Raw genomic sequence first — 17,802 nt, forward strand, 5'->3', positions numbered from 1 at the left:
AGAATTAGTATAATCTTTAATATTGAAATTTTGTATATAATATTTTATTGGATTTCTTATACTACAGTAAATATTAATATCTTAAATTACTACTGGGAATTCATATAGAAAAAGAGGATTTTAGGGAACCGTGTTATATAAAAACACTCTAAAATATTTTTATTGGTTGATAGATACTATTGGATCTTTAGCAACATGTTCGTAAATTGAGTATATGGTTTGTTATTCAGAGAATGTTAAAAAAAAATGTAATCTCAATATTTTAAAGTAACGTAAGTTGCTTTTACATACACATTTTTTTATTTAAAGGTAAGAAAAAAGAACATTAGGCTATCCTTCTCTCGAGGGAAATACCTAATGCATCTAATACAAAAATAGATGAAAGAAAAGAATGAGAACATGGGGGGTACAACAAAAGAGAGCTAACTAAGTGACCCAAATTAGCTATCTAGTCCGCTGCTCGATTAGCTTCACGAAAGATATGTCGAATTTGGAATGACGAGAAGTGGTGGAGCAAGAGCTTCGAGTCTTGGATTATAGTGGCAATTTTCCAGGGGATGAAGCAAAGATTTTGGAGAGCTTTGATTACAAGGAGGTTGTCGCCTTCGATAATAAGGTTTTGGATTCTGAGTCGTTGCGCAATTTGAATACCTTGATGAAGAGCTGATGCTTTGGCAAGTAGGACGGATGAGTGCCCAAAGTTGAAAGCACTGGCTTGAATGAGTGTACTGTTGGAGTTTCTGATGATGCCGCCAGCTGCGGACGAGTCCCTGACTGACCCGTTAAAATTGAGCTTTTACATGTATATAGGAGCATACTATTTCTATAGTGGTATCATATGATCATCAAACTGGACAAACTCTACTAGTTAGGGGTTACCAAAGTTGTGGATTATTCCTGGTATCATTTCTATTCACTTTTAAAGGGGCTTAATGATGTGCAAGTTTAATTAGTAGGTCATTTTTCTTAAATTGTACGGACACTTCATGTGGATGCATGATATGTCCACGCCAACACATAAAACACACCGGAACCGTTTGAGACATATTGGATACATTCGAACTAGCTAATGTATAAGAATGATTGTGGCCTGTGGGACACATTTTTAAACACTTCATATTATATATTATGACGTCTTTTGTACCTAAGATAATATCTTCATGAAATTAAATAAAAACAATATAGATGTGAAGGCAAGTGTGGTAAAGGAAAGGGTAAAAAAATGTTATTTTTGCATTGATGAATTTTATAGGAATATATTTGCTTTTATGATTTACTTTCAAGTAATTTAATAACACAATAAACACAAATTCTAATACTTTCTCCTTTTCAATTTAATTGTGATACTTTTAAAATTACATACTTCTAAGCAATTTTTGGAGAGGCTGGAGATAGAGAAAGAAAATAAAAGGGTCTTATGTAATAGCAGAGAGATAAAGAAAAATTATTACCCAAAATGAAAGTGTAACAACTAAATTGAAACTTACTAAAATAGAAAGTGTCCCAACTAAATTAAAATATATATGAAGTATTAATGGTACCGTTTTTCCATATGAATATTCGCGTCTCCATACCCGTATCCATATCTAGAGGTGGCAAAAGGGTCATGCGGGTCGGGTACAGGTTGGGTCAACTTCTTGTTCGGGTCCATGAGGTTTCGGGTTAGATAGGTAGGGTTTATAATCTCGCAAACACATATAAGACTAATGAGAGTAAATTAAATAATTAATGGACAGTGACTAAATCATATATTAGTATTTCATGATATATTTTTCTTAAATTTATTAAAAAAGAAACTAATATGACAACTTTTCGGGTCGGGTTGTGGTCATCATTATCGTGTCAATTTCGAATCGGGTAGATTCGGGTTCTAATCATATTTAAATTCGGGCCGGGTTGTTTCGGTTTTATTTCGAGTCATTTCAATATGAAAATATATATATTTCGGGTCGAATCAACGGGTATGAGTCTATTTTACCTGCTAAATCCATATCTGATTATATTTCGCCGTGTTCGAGATAGACTTTGGATCACCCAAAAGGGAGAGAAAAAAAAATTGGAAATATACCTCTCCTCTAGTAGTTTCTCTATTGGAGTGCAAAGTACTCCAATTCTTTTCTTCATCTCTTTAAATTTCACAGTGATGTGTTGTCCTCAAACGCCCGCTCTTTTCTTATTCCTCCTACTCCTAACTTTCATACACCGTTTTTTTCCTCTCTCTCTCCTCAATTCATCACTCTTACCACCGAATCACACAGAGAGAAATCGTAGATGGAAAAATGGCAGAGAATGTGGATTTCACTTACTACAATTATCTCTGTTACATTGATCATCACCTTTTTGATCGTTACACTAACATTTTTTGGCAGCCATGTGAGAGTTTTTTATACAAGCTTTGATCCTATTAATGGCGGTCCTAAGCTTCGTCAGCTCTCTTTCTCCGTTGTTCAACTTCAGAGCTTCGCTACTGTTTCTGATTCTCCGGTTGCTCTTCTCTCCTCTAATAATTCAGCTCATCGCATCTTCTTTTCGGTATTTTTCTCTCTCTTCTGCGCTAATTTAGGTTGTTTATGTTGATGCTCTGTTTATCTCATTTCTATATTTCAAATTTGAATTCTGCGAATTTGATTTGTTTTCACTTAGTATATCAGAAATTTGATTATAAATTTTCTACTTTCAAGCTTCATCTAGTATTGATTAGCGTTTCATTCTGTTTAATGTTTGATTTTGAGTTAAAATTTAAGTTTCAATTTGAGAAATTAAGATGTCATTTTTTATCAAAAAAAAAATTGAAATTCTGTTTATATGCGTTTGATGCTCTGTTTTACGATTTTAAAAGTTCTTCCGAGTGCGAAATCTGAAAATTGAAAACATGATAGTCGTACTAATTTCAGAGCCTTGAAATTTATTTTCTCACTAATTTACAGGCATTACAGCTGTGATAATGTTCAAACTTCTAAGAAGGAAAATTCAAATTTTCAAAAATAACGCTAAATAACTTGATGAAATAAACTCTGAAGTCACCTTGTTTTAAATAATTTTGGCGCGCACAAATTTTGTTAATGAGTTTCTCCATTTTCGCAAGCTGTCGAGCTTCAACCGCCATAGATTTTCTTTCGAAAAAATCAAATAAACTTGAAACAATCATCGTTGCAGAAATATCGTAATTGATTTTTCTGATAAAATTGTTTTTTGTGTAAAATTGTGATTTCAGAGGAAAAAGAAGAAGGAAGGAGTAGAAGAAGGATTAGCTAGAGCACGAGCAGCAATTCGTAGAGCAAAAACTTGGAATAGAAGAAACCGATCATTATCCTTCAATGCACCTTCTACCTTCATCTACCGTAACCCCCGCGCTTTCTATCAGTAATTCTCTAATCTCTATGTTTCTCTCTCCTCATTCTTTTTCTCTCTTTCTTAATTGAAACGCTCTTTGCATTTGTTATGCTCTGCACCGAGTTATTAATTGCTAGTTATTGCTAAACAAGAAATTTTGAACTTGAGTAGGATGCTTCACGAAAACCATATGATATGGTGGAGTGATGATATTTGTTACTTCCTTAGTTTGGTTTTATATATGCAACTAATTTTATAGGCATGCGAAAATTAATAAAAGGTCAATTGTGTAATAATATATACGAAAAATTATTTATAAAGTTTATTGTATATTTTTCTTTTGTTTTTTGAAAGCCAATAAATCATTGTAACTATTTTATTAATTGAGGATATGATGATAAAAGATGGTGAATTTGTATTTTATTACTTAAAGAGTATAAAAAGAATTACCATTTTTGGTGTTTCTCTCCTCTTCCCTTGTGTAATAGAGATAAAAAGAGTATTTTTTGTGAGATATAAAATATTTTTTTATTACATTTAAAACGAAATGGAAGAAGTATTATTAATTGCTTGTTATTATGGTCAAGGATAATGATCACTATTAATCCCTGTATTGGACAATTATACAAGGCACTCATATATTTCGTGTTTGAACATTAACCTTTACTTTCCTCTTAAGTGCTCTATTAAAGGAATTTTGTAGAATCACTTTCAATAATTATTATAAGTATAGTGTGGTGTTAAATTATTAGCCGTTAAAATTGGACCTTGGAGAAAATGAGTGCTTTGGTATCAAAATGATAGGTTATTACGGTTAATTTTGATGAAAAATTCATGAGTTTTGGTCATGAATTTTGTTGTATTGTCTTAATTTTTGTCTTGATCTCTTATTTCAAATCTAGTCTTTTATAATGTAACTAAGATTGATGATGAAATTAAATGTATAATAGAAGTTGATAAGATTTAGTCAAATTATTATAATAGACCGTCTAGTTTTAACATAAAGTTAGATAAACTCAAACCTACATTATCCTAACACGTCTATTCCATCTCACTTTAACCCACTGCAATCCCTAACTAGATATCTCGCATCAATCTAATCGTCCCTTCTCTTCTCCTTAGCTTCCTTTGTTTCTTTTCAAAACTCGGATGACAACACACAATTGAAAAAAAGTTACCCGACAATCTTACTGAATGGTACAAACTGTTAATCACTACACTAAATGGATTAGAGAATGTGAATACTGAATGGATTGAACTAGTCACTAATTAGATTAAACTGATCGCTAAATAGATTAGACTAGTCATTATATTTAGAAATGTAGTTCTTTTTTTAATATTGGTTTTGGGCCATTGCCTAATTTTAAAATAAGAGTAGGTGGTATGTCACAAGACCAACTAAACTCCAATTGTTTCTAATAGAGATTAATTAGTCGGTAAAATCTTAGAGAATGAAAGAAAGGAGGTTAAATTTCATACATCACTATCCTCTATGATACTATACATAAGAAAAAGAACTACATAGTCTTATAGAAAATAACTACATGTTACAAAAAGAAAACCTAGCAGATTCTCATCCATGGCATAGCACGATCCACCAGCAGGCTTCAGCACACACTTGAACGGTCCATTCCCTTTTATCTTCAATTAAATGTGTTCACATGTGGCCGGATTTACTCATTAATGGAGCATCTCACATGTAAGTTGAAAACCCATATCAATGACCTCCGTTTCTAAATATGGTGGTATGTCTTTCTTATGAAATGGCTTGTACGACTGTGCGTAGATCATGTTTATGACTTTGTGCTACATAGGACCATACCAATGTCCAAATTTGGAGAAACTTATGATATGCTAGCTTTCAAGGGTGCCTTTTTTCTTATGGAAACAAAACGAGTGATCATTAAGCTTAACTGAAGCCTTTATAAGGAGTGCTTTGCTTGGAAGTCACCAAGGCCTGCTATCATCCTATACCTTTTATAAAAGACTTTGCATAGGAGTCTTTTGGTAAACGCATGGGTTATAGTGCAGAAGTCCTCATACCCTTAAATTCAAACCCATTTCATATGCAATGTATACACTCAATTTTTTCTAACAAGAAAAGTGGGTTTTGTTATAATTATCACTCTCAAAACACATTATGTACGTTGCATTTAAGGCTCCATGAGAACATTTTGTACATTAATTGGAAAATGGAAAGTTGGTTTTACTAATTTATCATCTGGAAAATGTTCATCCTATGAACATTTTGTACAGTGGATTATGGACTTATGGTAAAATATGAAATTTGTTCAAAAATTAATCTAAAGTTTCAGGAGTTCATAGAAGCATAAATGTATACTAAAGTGAAGGTCTTTCATCAAAACTTTTCTTTTACTGACAATTTGTTCATCTCCATGAGTCCATCCCAACGTATCTGTATTATTTTGTCTTCCACATATCATCTATATTGCCGTGCTGTAATTTTAGCAATTTACATTCTTTTCCTGCGAGGGAGGGTCATTGATGTGTCCTCCTATTCAGATCATATGATGGAACATATACTGTTCAATATGTACAGTTCTGTTACCAAAAAGCTGTACATATGGACTCTCGCATTATGAATGCTTCTCATAATTTCTATTTAAAGTAGTAATTACTGCAGCTATTTACAATCATTATCAAAGTCACTATTGAAGTGGTTGAAGTAGGTATTTTTCAGGATAACAGAGAAACTTGTTTCATTGGTGAAATTAGAATATCTTCTGTCATAAGTTCAGTTATCTCTGTCAATGCCCAGTTAGCCAACAGTGCAGCGCACTATAGGATGATCAGAGGAACTTTATTTGTTTTATCAGTAGACTTACTGAAAATAACATCTTATAGTTCCAGCTATTAGTTATATATATGGCATTGGTGATGTTCTTTATGTATGGGATACAATTTGCTGGTTTGTTGATAGTTACTTGCTAACTATGTTACTCGGACTCTTGTATTGTATCAGACACGGCCACACGGGTACGTGTACAAGTGCTCGACTCTACAATTTCATGAATAAATTTCATGAAATATAGTGTTAAGAGTGTTGAGAATTCGACACGGCACTGAGGTAAACTTGAAAGTTTGAGTAACATAGTATGCTATAATACAGGCTGAAGGCTGTGATGGCCTATATGTACATGTTCAACACATACTAAGCAATAAGCATGACATACTTTTTTACATCTATAGAAAAAAAAGTAAAAGCTGGTCTAGCTTTTAAACTTATGTTACGTGGAAATTTGGAGACATGATCCTAGATATTCTTATTGGCACGACTAACACAAGAAGGAATTATAATGACAAGACAATTAAGTGTAATCATGTAAATGTTTTAGTGCTTCGGATTTGATACAAACCATTACATGATTGCTCTACAGTCTAGATCAGGGTATCTTCTCGGTTAATAGTACACACTGTGTATTAGTGGCAGCTTCACTCAAGCATTAGTGACTAAGTGCCTAAAATTTAGCTGATGTGTGACAGCCTGTATTTGCATTACATTGAGTGTGCCTTTAAAACTCTACAACCAGAGATGTGCCTTTATAATCTTGATTTGTCATATTCAACAAACTCTGATAATGAAGTGCCTAATTAACCTTTTATATATGCAACTCATTTCAGGAGTTATCTGGAAATGGAAAGGAGACTTAAAGTGTACGTGTACGAGGAGGGTGATCTACCAATTGTACATGATGGACCATGCAAAGACATATACACCATTGAAGGGAGGTTTATCCATGAGGTTGAGCATGGAGCTGCGCGGTTCAGAACAAGAGACCCTAATCATGCCCACATTTACTTCATGCCTTTTAGTGTTACTTGGATGGTGAAGTACCTTTACAAGCCAATGTCCTACAATGTCACCCCTCTTAGGCATTTCGTCTCAGATTATGTCAATGTTATTTCCACCAAATACGCCTTCTGGAATCGGACACAAGGGGCTGATCACTTCATGCTGGCTTGTCATGATTGGGTATCGCCCTTTCTCTTAAAAAACTAGACAGTATTTTGATTTATAGCATTTGGCTACTCTGATTGATGTCCATATTTCATGCTTGAACCTTAATACAAATAAGTATCTATGGATTTAAATTTGTCTGTTTTCAAATGCATTAGCCTAAAAGGTTTATATATCATCATATTACTTACTATTAATAACACAATAGTGTTATTTTATTTATGGTCTCAATTCAAACCAAAAACTGAAATTTGCTTGTTTGTTATATCAATCTGTTCATAATCTGTTTTGTTATTGTAAATGGAATTATCAATATACTCCCTCCGTTTTTTTTAGATGTAACATATTGACTTTGGGCACTATTCATCGAATACACTTTGACCACTAATTGTTATTTGTACATAAGAAAAAATATAGTCATGTGGGATCTTGTTTGATTCGTCACAGTATACACTTTCCAAATATATATTTTTTATAATTTTTACTTTTATACAATTGGAGATATTATCGGTCAAAGTTGTGCCTAGGCAAATGTGAAAAGTCCAATGTTACATCTAAAAAAAACGGAGGGAGTATAACTTAGCTCATAACATGCAATCTTGGGGAGAAATAAGATTGGCTTTTGAAGTTCTCCCAATTTACCAACTTTCTGTATCTTTGCTGCAGGGACCTCATGCCTCAAGTGGAAACCCAAATCTCTACAACAATTCCATCAGGGTACTATGCAATGCAAACTCCTCTGAGGGCTTCAACCCACAAAAGGATGTCAGCTTACCTGAAATCCACCTATATGATGGCAACATCTCTCCGAAACTCCTGTCCATACCTCCCCAAACTTCCCCTCGGCCATACCTTGCCTTCTTCGCTGGCGGTCTCCACGGACCAATAAGGCCCATCCTCCTTAACCAATGGAAGGGACGGGACCCTGACCTACAAGTTCATGAATACCTCCCAAAGGACTTGGATTACTATACTATGATGCTTCAGTCTAAGTTCTGCCTTTGCCCTAGTGGGCATGAAGTTGCTAGCCCAAGATTAGTTGAAGCCATTTATGCAGAATGTGTGCCTGTTATTCTGTCTAAGAACTATGTTTTGCCTTTCAGCGATGTTTTGAAATGGGAGGCTTTTTCGATAGAGGTGGATGTTAGTGAAATACCAAGGTTGAAGGAGATTCTGAGAGCAGTCCCAGATGAGAAGTATAGAAGGCTTATTGAAGGAATCAGAGCTGTTAGAGAGCATTTTGTCCTCAACAGGCCTGCAAAGAGGTTTGATGTTTTTCATATGATATTGCACTCTGTATGGCTCAGGAGATTAAACTTGAAACTTAGGTAACATAGACTATATAGTATATATACTATAAAATTGGAAATAGGAAGTTTTTTTTTGCTTTCATATAGTTATACTTACACCTAATCCAACAGAAACTACCAACATGTACCTGTTCGATAATCTTGTCACAACCATGTAAAAATTCGCTATGTTCATTTGTAGTCTGTAGAGATCACATATATGAAATTTTTGTTCTGTAATCAGTCTGTTAATTTTTTGTCACATACCCAAATGTGTCATTATTCTTGTTGCTAATATTTCACTAATGAGAAAGGATTGAGTGCAAAATTTGACTGGCATACATACAGACTAGAAACAGTTTGAATTCAAGCAAAAATGACTTATATGTATACAACTAAACCCCTCTTTATTTGCTTATATGGAATTTTCCCTCCTGATAGAAGCTTAACTAGCTGTTTCTACTTATTTACATGATTAAACGTTCGTTGTGAGATTTCAGCATGTCTGCAAGAGAAAAATGATACCTTGGGCTACTTGGTCTTGGTGTACTTTCATTCTTGACTTGAAGGTAAATTGGACTCATTTCCCTCCTGACTGAATTCACAAAATCCAGGTCTACATTCTTTCCTGTTACGTCTCTTAGGTAGAAAACATCAATCGCCTTTTCTCCTTGTGTTGCTATGTCAGCTCGAACCACTGCTAGGCCATTCTCTCGGAGTAGTCGAGTTATATCAGAAAGTAGGCCTACTCGATTGTTTGCACAAAACACCAACTTAATCCCCTGTTAATATAGTTGAATTTGTCTGGTTTATCATCAGTACAAGCATAAATTTCTTTGGCTAAGCTAAAAATACATAATTAAATTTCTTAATTACCTCACAAACTCTTCATTCAATTGCCGCCTCTTAAGCATTTGATAACTTGATCCTTCTCTCTTTGTGTACGCAAGGGAGTCCCATATTTGTGCCTAATAAAGTACTCCTGTGTAGTATGACCACTTAATGAGAATGGAGTTCTGTTATAGTATCCAATGAGTAGTAATGGCTCACACCATCACAATTCACATGTAAGAAATAAAGTTGCAATAAAATGCAGAATTTCAGCACATGGGACATATAGTCATATGAAGTACTTGTAGCAGCTAAAGCAGGATAGATTTAGTTCATCCAAGTAAACTTGCAACTTTATTTCTTACATGTGAACTCGTTACCTGAAAGGCATATCCATCGTGACAGCGTACAGAAGCATGGAAGATCACATACTGCATATCGATGAGCGTACATACAGTATCAAACATAACCCTGGGACGGTCTCTGCATTCCACGCTCACAATCGAGTAGCTCTTTTGGTAACAGACCTCTATGTACACAATCGCTTTCATCCCCTCCTCACTCCCCTGAAGTTCCAAGGAAGATCTAGGGGAGGTTGAGGGCTCTGAAGATGGATCATCAAAGTCCCTTAGCGATGCCATAAGCTGGTGCAATCGGCGTTCAACATTGGAGATCATTGTAATTCCTTCCCCTCCAATAACATCAGATGTCTTCACTTTCTGTTGTTTCATGTCAACATCAAACAGGGCAGATTTTGCCCTGAGTACCTAGATGTGGTACCCAACAACCAATGAGAAGGCGGAGAATTTCTGTTCGAAGAGCATTTCAATTAGAGCTCTCAAAATATGACTTCACATGACACAAAAATAAGTAGGTTGAAGTTAAAGATTTTCCAACCCTCTTTCTATAAAATGGATTTTTCTAACAACAACAATCAGTAAGTTGAGTGACCCTTTTTTAGAAAATAAATACCGTGGTAAGGTCTTCTTCAATAGTAGCCAAACGAAGGGGGTCATCAATAGAAGTATGGCAGGATTGATCTGAAATGTAGGCCACACAAGCCAAGCGAGCATTGTGACTCCATGCATGAGCCTCAACGACATCGCAATGAAGGTCAGCAAGGGCAGCTGAGATTTCAGAAAACAGGCCTGGACTATCAGTTGATGTCATCTCTATAGCAGTGTGCTCTGATCCACCGGTCTTGCTAGTGCTCGACCTCACTCTAGGGGACATTGAACTAGCTCTTCCTGATCCTATGACCTGCATTAATATTGAAAATTGTTGTAGTAAACTAGGCAAGGAAAGGCATTTTGCAAAAAGGTTTCGCTGCCATATACAAATGGATCTACAGAAGCCATTTTATAGGCATGTCATCAACTAACCAAAAGGCGAAAATTGAAGGACTAGTAACTAGTAAGGGTGAGGAACATGACCCTCTCGCACACTAATGCTAAGTGCTAACTATTAGCCGAGATAATATTGACAAGAAACATGAAACTTGGTTTCACTATTTTGAAGAATTATATACTCTCAACATCCTATAAGTAAAATTGTCATTCAATATTTGTTTTTCTTGATCTCACAATAAGTGCAAACAACTTTAACGGTATATACCGTATATTACACTATCTTTAAACATATTGCGCAAACTCTACTGTACATCAAAATATACCTATAAAAAAGTTACATCAAGTATGATGCAACACATGTGCATGACCCACATCTCCCGAGTATAAAGTAGAGCAAGTGTATGTGATAGAATATTAAACCGATTTTAGGGTTTCAACCGTCAGCATGTCAGTAGACCAATTTAACCAAAAGTAATAATTAGTTTAATACCTGTTGTATATTGTTAAGGACTGTTTGATCAGTAATCTTGTTCCCTTGTTCATCCTTGACATGAAATACTGCATAAGTATGTGCCACAGAAATTAGCTTACCATGAATGTAGGAGCTTATACTATAAAGAAGTAAAGAACTTTGATGAAAAAAGTTGAAATCTTTAATCCTTTCAGGAACCTCTGTTTTTACCATTAACATCTCTAAATACACACTTGTACATATATTTAAGTTATGAAAATTGGATATTCTGAAATTATACATTGCTAAGAATATAAAAGAACCATTTTTGGTCAAAGTTTGAATCTTTGACCACAAGATTATAAGAGTGAAGAACAAGAAGATTTGGAGGGTCATATCTTAGGGTCTGTTCTCCCCAACTTATTTTCAGTTCAGCTCCAATCAGTCCAGTTAAGTTGTTTTATGCCGAAGAGAACATGCCCTTAGTCTAAAGATATTAATCAGATTGTCCCAACCCAGCATATGCGATATTAATATGATTGTACCATAGTAAACTTTGTAATCTTCATGTTCCTCCCCTCTCCCTCTTTCCATTGCAAATGAGGATACATGATCATAAAAGATCCAATCATTTGGTTTTACTATTTTAGAGAATGTGAATTTGGTGTATACATGTATGATGTATTAGATGTTACTACCTCAGATCAAATAAATGGTGAATAATTCCATATTATAAAGTTTAACATACCATCCATGAATCACCCAGCATCAGAGGATATGTAGCCTTTTGTGATGGAGAGATTCAGATCTGTTATACCTTGCACTATTTCAAGGAGTAAGTCTTGTTTGTTTACACTGTCTACCTGCAATATATATGTAAATATATTGTGATTTTAGACTTCTTTAATTAACCAAAGAAATAATAGGTTAAATTTCATATATATTGCATGGGATTTCTTTCTTTTGACACTCTTACCTTGATCAAAGTACTCTCTTCTAGGCTCTCATTGTCAATACAGACTCTGCAACTGTTTCCAAATGAAGAAAATAAATGAGAGAATTAAGTTAGAAACCAACATGGGTTCCATTTTTGTACATTATTTTAGCTCGTAACAAGTTTGAACCCATGACTTTTTGCTATTATACAGGTTACAGTTACCATCTCAATTCTCAACCAACTTTTAATCATGATTTAATTGTCCACATTATTATATTTGTACCTTTTAAATGTTGAGTTTTCCTTAATATTTCCTCCGTTTCTTTTTAAGTGACACATTGAAAAGTGTTTACTATTCACAGTTTAAACTTTAATTGGCTTTAGTGATTTACATTTTAGGAAAAACATAGTCATGTGGGATCTTGTTAGATTCGTCTGGATGTGAATTTTTTTAATATCAACTTTTTTATAATTTTTACTTATTCATAATTGAAGATATTAATGGTTAAAATAATGCATTGGCAAACGTGAAAACAAGAAATGTGTCACTTAAAAAGAAACGGATGAAGTATATTTTAGTAGGAATAGAAAAAAAAAAATACATATCAAATTCGAAAACACAATATAACCCAGAGCAGCATCCGAGCCTATTTTGGGTATTTAAAAGAAGCACTTGCCTTGGACCATTAATTCTTTCTGACATGTTATCAAAATCAGGATCAAAATAAGGCCAACGAACTTTCTCCATGCTGCATTAAATCAATGAAAACAAATCATGATTAGTTTTGTGATCAAAATTCCTACTCTTTCACTGTATGTTCATCATATAACGTACTTCTTGGAAATGGTAAGTTGTGGCAATATCCAAAAGAAAAGAAAGCTTACCTATAAAAAAAATACAACAGCACAAAAATTGAAATGAAAAAAAAAAAAAAAAAACTGGGATGGAAGAGAGTGATGAGTTAGAAATTATGAATTCAATAATTCACTAGGGGAAAAAAAAGAAAGGGCTGCGGAGGAAGGGCTGCGCTTTTTCTAAAAGTGCAGCCCTACTAGTGAAGGGTTGTGCTTTTGTACAAAAGCGCAGCCCTACACAACAGAAGGGCTGCGCTTTTTTATAAAAGCGCAGCCCTTCACTCATAAAAGCGCAGCCCTTCTTACTTCAGAAGGGCTGCGCTTTTTCTAAAAGCGCAGCCTACTAAGTGAAGGGTTGCGCTTTAATAAAAGGTGCAGCCCTTCTGACTAAGTAGGGCTGCGCTTTTGAAGAAAAGTGCAGCCCTTCTTAAAAAAATTGAAAAATTCAAGTTCGTGGGCTTCAAATATTAAGCGGGATTCGTCAAATATATCCCTCATTCTTCTCTCTCCTCTCTCACGTCCCTCATTATTCCTTTTCCTCCTTCTCTCACATCCCTCCTCCCTCTCCTCCTTCTCTCTAATCTTCTCAAAAACTCCCAGAAATGTTGCGACAAAAACGCTGAAATGATTTGCACGAATCATGCCGACGGAGTCCGATTGCCTATTGTGATACCTTTTCGGAAGCGGAACGAGCCAACGAGTCAAATAGGCATTTTAAGTTTTTCCGAAATTTTTTTTTCCCTTAAATTATGTATTAGGGTTTTGTTTTATGTATTTAAACTTATTAGGTTAATGTTTGGAGGTATTTCTTGTATTTTCAGATCTATAATGTTCTTGTATACTTCTCTTTGTTTATATATTTTGATTAATGTTCTTGTATACTTCTCTTTGTTTATATATTTTGATTAATGTTTTTGTATACTTCTCTTTGTTTTGATTAATGTTCTTGTATACTTCTCTTTGTTTATTTTGATTAATGTTCTTGTATACTTCTCTTTGTATATAATTTCTTGTATTTTCATCTTTGTTTTGATTAATGTTCTTGTATACTTCTTGTATACTTCTCTTTGTATATTAGTTTTTGTTCCTTTTTTCCATTTTCGTTTCATTCTTTTTTTTGTTTTGGGTTTAGTATTTTCGTTTCGTTTCTCTTCTCTTCTGTTTAATTTCATAAAATCTGAGATTATGAGTAAAAAAATGTCAAAAAACAAAAAAATATTTTTTATTTTTTTTTTTGTAGGAAGGGCTGCGCTAGTTAGGAAAAAGCGCAGCCCTTCTAGAAGGGCTGCGCTTTTTCCTAACTAGCGCAGCCCTTCTAGCTTAAGGGCTGCGCTTTTCTAGCGCAGCCCTACTTAAAAAGTGAAGGGCTGCTACTGAAAGGGCTGCTGTCAAAAAGCGCAGCCCTACAGGCCTTTTTCAGCGCAGCCCTTCTTCATTTTTCCACTAGTGATTTGAGCTCTCAAATATACGCTAACAATAGAGAAGAGAGAGAAAAGTGATCCTGTTCTTGAGCAATTTTTGTGGTGGATATTCAATTTGAATTAGATAATCACTTGTAAACCTACAGCAATAGAATGTTGTTAGGATATTATTGATTAATTGCAGACTTTATGTCCTTAATTACTTTATACTCGATCTTGTGATTTCCTATTTGTTTGAGTCTCGTAATAATTCCATGCAAATATGTTAATAACTTGGAGCTTTGACTAATTCCTCCCCATAAAGGAAAAAAAACTGTTGATATAATGATCCACCTTGAGTCACTTTCTATATAACGTTAGTGATTTTATTATTTTATACATGTATGTCACCTATTATATAATATTAGTAATTTCATATACAACTTATTCAATTATTATACAACGATATTATTTTTGGAAAACACTTTTTTTTTATGGGGAAACTACATTTTTTTTTTTTTATAACCAATACTTCCTCTGTTTCTTTTTACTTGCAACAGTTTGACTTTCACGCTTGCCAATGCATAATTTCAACCATCAATAACTTTAATTACCGATAAATAAAAATTATAAAAAGTATATATTCAGAAAATAAACATTCACACGAATCTAACAAGATCCCACATGAATATGTTTTTCCTTAACTATAAATCACCAAACATAAACTAAGTAGAGTTGGTGAATAGTGTAAAAGTCAAACCGTTGCAAGTGAAAAGAAACGGAGAAAGTATATATTAAGAATTGCTACGGAGAAGAGTTAGAGACTATTACTAGGAGCGACGTTGTGCACGTACGATATAAGATGTCGTACAAGGCCACTAAAAATTTAGGATCCCGTATACTATCTTTATATCAGCGCGTCTTGCTTGTGGTCGGCTACATGCGAAATTACAAGTGTGGTCGCGCGCGACACGCTGTCAGACTATCTGGTCATTTTCAAATGGTTATATCTCACTCGTTTCTCATCTGAATCAAGCTTTTGACCAGACACTGGAAAGATATCGAGCCAAATTTTCATCTCTAACTTGAATCATTCCAAAATATTAAGTATTATGCACAAACACTTATAAACAAATGGAGTTACACTTATGAGCATATGAAATGACCAAATGGAGTTAGTTGTATGAGTATGTGGTTACTTATGACAATAAAAGGGTGTCACTCCTATAAAAAATGTGGCTACTCTTATACGCAAATGTGGTTACTTTGTTTTGTGAACCTTTGGGGTTACTTGTTTGATTAAATGAGGTTATTCATGAAGTTATTTGTATAAATAAATGATGTTACTAGTATGAATGAACTGGGTTACTCATAAGATTAAATGAGATTACTCATAAATTAAATAACATTACTAGTATGAATTAATTGGGTTACTAGGATAAAAATGGAGTTACTCATATAATAAAATGGGATTATTTTTGTGAACAATTGGGGTTACTTGATCAAATAGGCGGGTCATCGTATGATTAAATAACGTTAATATTGTGAACTAATAAAGTTACTCATATGAAAAAACGAGGTTACTTTTGTGAATAAATGAGGTTACTCATTTGAATAAACGAGGCACTAATCAGTTTACTTTTATGAATGAATGAGGTTACTCGTTTGAATAAATGTGGTTACCTTTGTCAACCTTTGGGGTTACTCGTGTGATTAAATGAGGTTATTCGTATAAATAATTGTGATTACTAGTATAATGAGGTGGAGTTGCTGATATGATTAAATGAGGTTACTCGTAATATTAAACATGGTTACTCCACAAAATAATTAGAGTTACTCATATAATATTTTTCTACTAAATCTAATTTGGTTTTGGTAACTTCACCGATTGATCATAACTCTATTATCCACCTAGAATTTGAAAGAGGAAGAAAAAGGTAAAAGAAACACTAGAAAATATGACAAAAGACAATTTAACCCCATCACTGCTACCAACACCATTACTAGCGGGCTAGTATTGCTCCCACATGTGCACCACAACCTAAGACCGCGTCTTTCAGGTTGGTATATCTCACTTAGTAATTGATACTTCGTAGCCTCCTCATTCCATGGGATAATTAGAGGAATTTCATATCTCCCATCTCGCACAAACTTGAAAATGATACAAAATATCAAGAATTCTCGATTCAACTCAAAGAAACGGAGCATATGTGTTGTTCACACTTTCCCTAAATCAATCGAACCATCAATGTCTCTTGACGACGAGCCAATGTGTGATCCATGGCTTCGTTAACATTCTGCTATAGTTACATTTTTTTCAAGTATTTCTCTCTCCTTTTGCGTTTCTTGACGTTTTCGTGGTTTTGACTGATAAATCATCGTGGATCAGCGTTGACTTATTGTATAAACCATTTTTCATTATTGAACTGATATATCATATATGTACCGTCTCTATTCGAAAAATATGATAGATATATAACCGAATAGTAAAATAGTCCAAATATCACTCTTGGTTCTCAAAAACGGTTTTACTTTACTTAAACAACTCCTCATTTAAGTAATCAAACAATAATTTTAAAAGTACTTGAATGAAATATTGATGTCACTCCTCAAATATTTCAAAAGAAATTTTTTTACAACTTTTAATCCTTGATCAGGTTAGACACCTTTTCTTTATACTAATAACAAAGTATGTCATACATCGAATATAACTCATATGGGATTTAGACATACCCAATTTACACACTACACCAACTATTAAAATATATAGTATAAGATAAGATTGTAACACATGGCTACTCAGTTTGCCAACTAATACAAAATATAAACTCTTATTTAGATTTAAATAAATTAAAGTCAAGGGAGATCAACATTAAAAAAATAACGTATTGAAAGGGTGTCTTTAGTTTTATATCAATGATGTTAATATGTGAAAAAAAAAAAATTATAATCCAAAATTTGAATTTGACACATATTTGTACTTTTAATGTATTAAGAAACGGACTAAGATTATCTTCATCATACTTGGCCTGCTTGGTAACTCAACCGACCCTATATATGAATATTTTTAAATTTTATACTATTAAATCAAAATTGAAACATGTTTGTACTTTTAATATATTAATAGAAGGCTCAATATAATCTTAATTGCACGAAGCTTCTTTGACAAATGAACCGCCTCTAACTATTATGATCTAGTTTATAATTTGGATCATATTAGGATTTCTTGTAGATAATTACTACAATTTAGTTTAATTTTACAATACTATCATAATTTGGAGTGATTGATAGAGCATATAACCTTAAAGGAATCATAAGTAGATTGTATCTTAAGGATGTTTATTATACAAGTTTGAAAGCTGATATTACTTCCTCCAT

The 17,802-nt window shown here is 33.8% G+C and overlaps 2 protein-coding genes across 2 annotated transcripts; one reads left to right on the top strand and one right to left on the bottom strand.

The window, feature by feature from the left end:
* Positions 1–2,031: 2,031 nt before the first annotated feature.
* LOC104909037 (probable glycosyltransferase At5g25310) lies at positions 2,032–8,853 on the top strand. Its single transcript, XM_010698217.4, has 4 exons — positions 2,032–2,532; positions 3,215–3,363; positions 6,976–7,327; positions 7,979–8,853. Exons 1-4 carry the CDS (start codon positions 2,272–2,274, stop codon positions 8,642–8,644), a joined length of 1,428 nt encoding a protein of 475 aa, XP_010696519.1. The 5' UTR covers positions 2,032–2,271; the 3' UTR covers positions 8,645–8,853.
* Positions 8,854–9,068: 215 nt separating this feature from the next.
* Positions 9,069–13,293, bottom strand: LOC104884215 (ACT domain-containing protein ACR2). Its single transcript, XM_048638818.2, is given in 9 exon segments — positions 9,069–9,383; positions 9,478–9,507; positions 9,509–9,583; positions 9,813–10,199; positions 10,405–10,692; positions 11,272–11,339; positions 11,981–12,095; positions 12,209–12,260; positions 12,847–13,293. Coding segments are annotated over 9 exon segments (1,401 nt in total). The 5' UTR covers positions 12,918–13,293.
* Between the last annotated feature and the right edge of the window lie 4,509 nt (positions 13,294–17,802).

Source organism: Beta vulgaris, chromosome 2 (assembly GCF_026745355.1).
Source record: "Beta vulgaris subsp. vulgaris cultivar EL10 chromosome 2, EL10.2, whole genome shotgun sequence".
Lineage (NCBI taxonomy): Eukaryota > Viridiplantae > Streptophyta > Magnoliopsida > Caryophyllales > Amaranthaceae > Beta > Beta vulgaris.